This window comes from Austrofundulus limnaeus, unplaced genomic scaffold (genome assembly GCF_001266775.1).
Source record: "Austrofundulus limnaeus strain Quisiro unplaced genomic scaffold, Austrofundulus_limnaeus-1.0 Scaffold0, whole genome shotgun sequence".
In the NCBI taxonomy this organism is placed as follows: domain Eukaryota; kingdom Metazoa; phylum Chordata; class Actinopteri; order Cyprinodontiformes; family Rivulidae; genus Austrofundulus; species Austrofundulus limnaeus.
In genome coordinates this window covers 2,986,003-2,987,458 of record NW_013952402.1, presented here as the reverse complement: position 1 = coordinate 2,987,458, position 1,456 = coordinate 2,986,003, and the positions used below count along the sequence as shown (strand labels likewise).

Genomic DNA, 1,456 nt, shown 5'->3' with positions numbered 1-1,456 from the left:
TCTCAGACTGAAGAAGTCTCTTGGAGGAGAGACGAAACGTTTCATTAGAGAAGAACCCGTCCAGAAGACCTATACATTTTTTTTCTTTTTGATGTGAACAAGGTTAGATATGACTGCCTTTAGCCTGCTGTTAGTTGCCATGATAAGGTTCGTGTGAAGCTGAAATGGATTATTTACAATCTCATGTCAGCGCGGTATATAATTTTACTTCTCAGTCAACCACAAATCAAGAAATCTATGCGTTATGCACAATTTTGCTTGATTGTGTTTCTTCTTTACAAATAAAAGCTTAATTGAACAAAGCACAAATGAAATAATGATGCGTTAATACTTCTTGCATGTTTTCGTTTTTGTCACACATACAAAGTACAGGTAATTGAACGTTTTTTATTTTATTTGCAGAAATTATTGCAGACTAAAAAGTTTCTATTAAAGTTGCCAAAAAGATTTAAGATTCCTGCTAAAAACAGTCTATCCTGCCACCTGTGCTGCCACCTAGCAGAACGGCGTCCCCTGTGAGTTACGTCATCATGATGCGTCTGACGTGTTGTTACATACGTCGCGTTGGTGGTATAGTGGTTAGCATAGCTGCCTTCCAAGCAGTTGACCCGGGTTCGATTCCCGGCCAACGCATTTCCTTTTTAACCTGTCCTGTAGTACGATTCAAGGAAAATCAATCTCCTACGCAACAGCCCGATATGTTATTTTGTGTCAAGAAGGAGGCGACGAGAAGCTCTGTAAACGATGCAGCAGCCACACGTACCTCAGCCAGATGTAAACGCAACAAGCGGCGATGAAYCCCGTTCGACAGAAGAACCGGGAGCGGAGATTCCGTTTAGTTTCACTCCACAACTCATTCGCCTGGACAAGGACCACGAACTGTTTGAGGTAACAAAGTCTCGTTTGTGTGAGCTTTAAAATTGTTTTCAACATTAGCTACAAACTGTGTGTGACACGTTGGTGGCTCTCTGTTGTTGACAGGATGGGGACATRCAGAGACACATGTACCTGCAGGACTTCTTCGTTTCAGACGCTGAAGACAAACCCGTGCTCAGGTATAACAGCTATATTGTCTGTTCGAGCTCATCACACAGACCAAGCTTCGTCCAAAAAAAGCCACATGGGTTGGCAATAAAATGACAAAAACACCAATTATGTAAAGAGGTTTTACTGAAGTGGACCCTTAAAGAAATGACAACACTGCCTGGAAGGAGGCGCCACATTTTGAACATTTATTTCATGCATGCATGTTATTTCACGTAACCTCATAAAACCGGAAGTCAGCCGGAAGTCAGCCATGCTGGCACAAAATGGTGTTTTTCTTTTACAATATTAAAAAAATGATGCCATTAATACATCTTTATCAGTGGCAGTGAATACATACATACAGCGGGTAAAATAAGTATTGAACACGTCACCATTTTTCTCAGTAAATATATTACTAGAGGTGCTAATG

The 1,456-nt window shown here is 40.9% G+C and overlaps 1 protein-coding gene and 1 non-coding gene across 2 annotated transcripts in view; both read left to right on the top strand.

Annotated features, from left to right (window-relative positions):
* The first annotated feature begins 544 nt into the window (after positions 1–544).
* znf511 (zinc finger protein 511) overlaps positions 545–1,456 on the top strand; it is a 4,797-nt gene continuing 3,885 nt past the window's right edge. The window contains exons 1-2 of the mRNA XM_014012184.1: positions 545–888; positions 982–1,055. Of these exons, the coding sequence (XP_013867638.1) occupies positions 745–888; positions 982–1,055 (218 nt within the window). The 5' untranslated portion in view covers positions 545–744. The remainder of the gene's footprint in view (positions 889–981; positions 1,056–1,456) is intronic.
* trnag-ucc (transfer RNA glycine (anticodon UCC)) lies at positions 562–633 on the top strand. Its single transcript has one exon. It is a non-coding gene; the product is annotated as a tRNA-Gly (tRNA).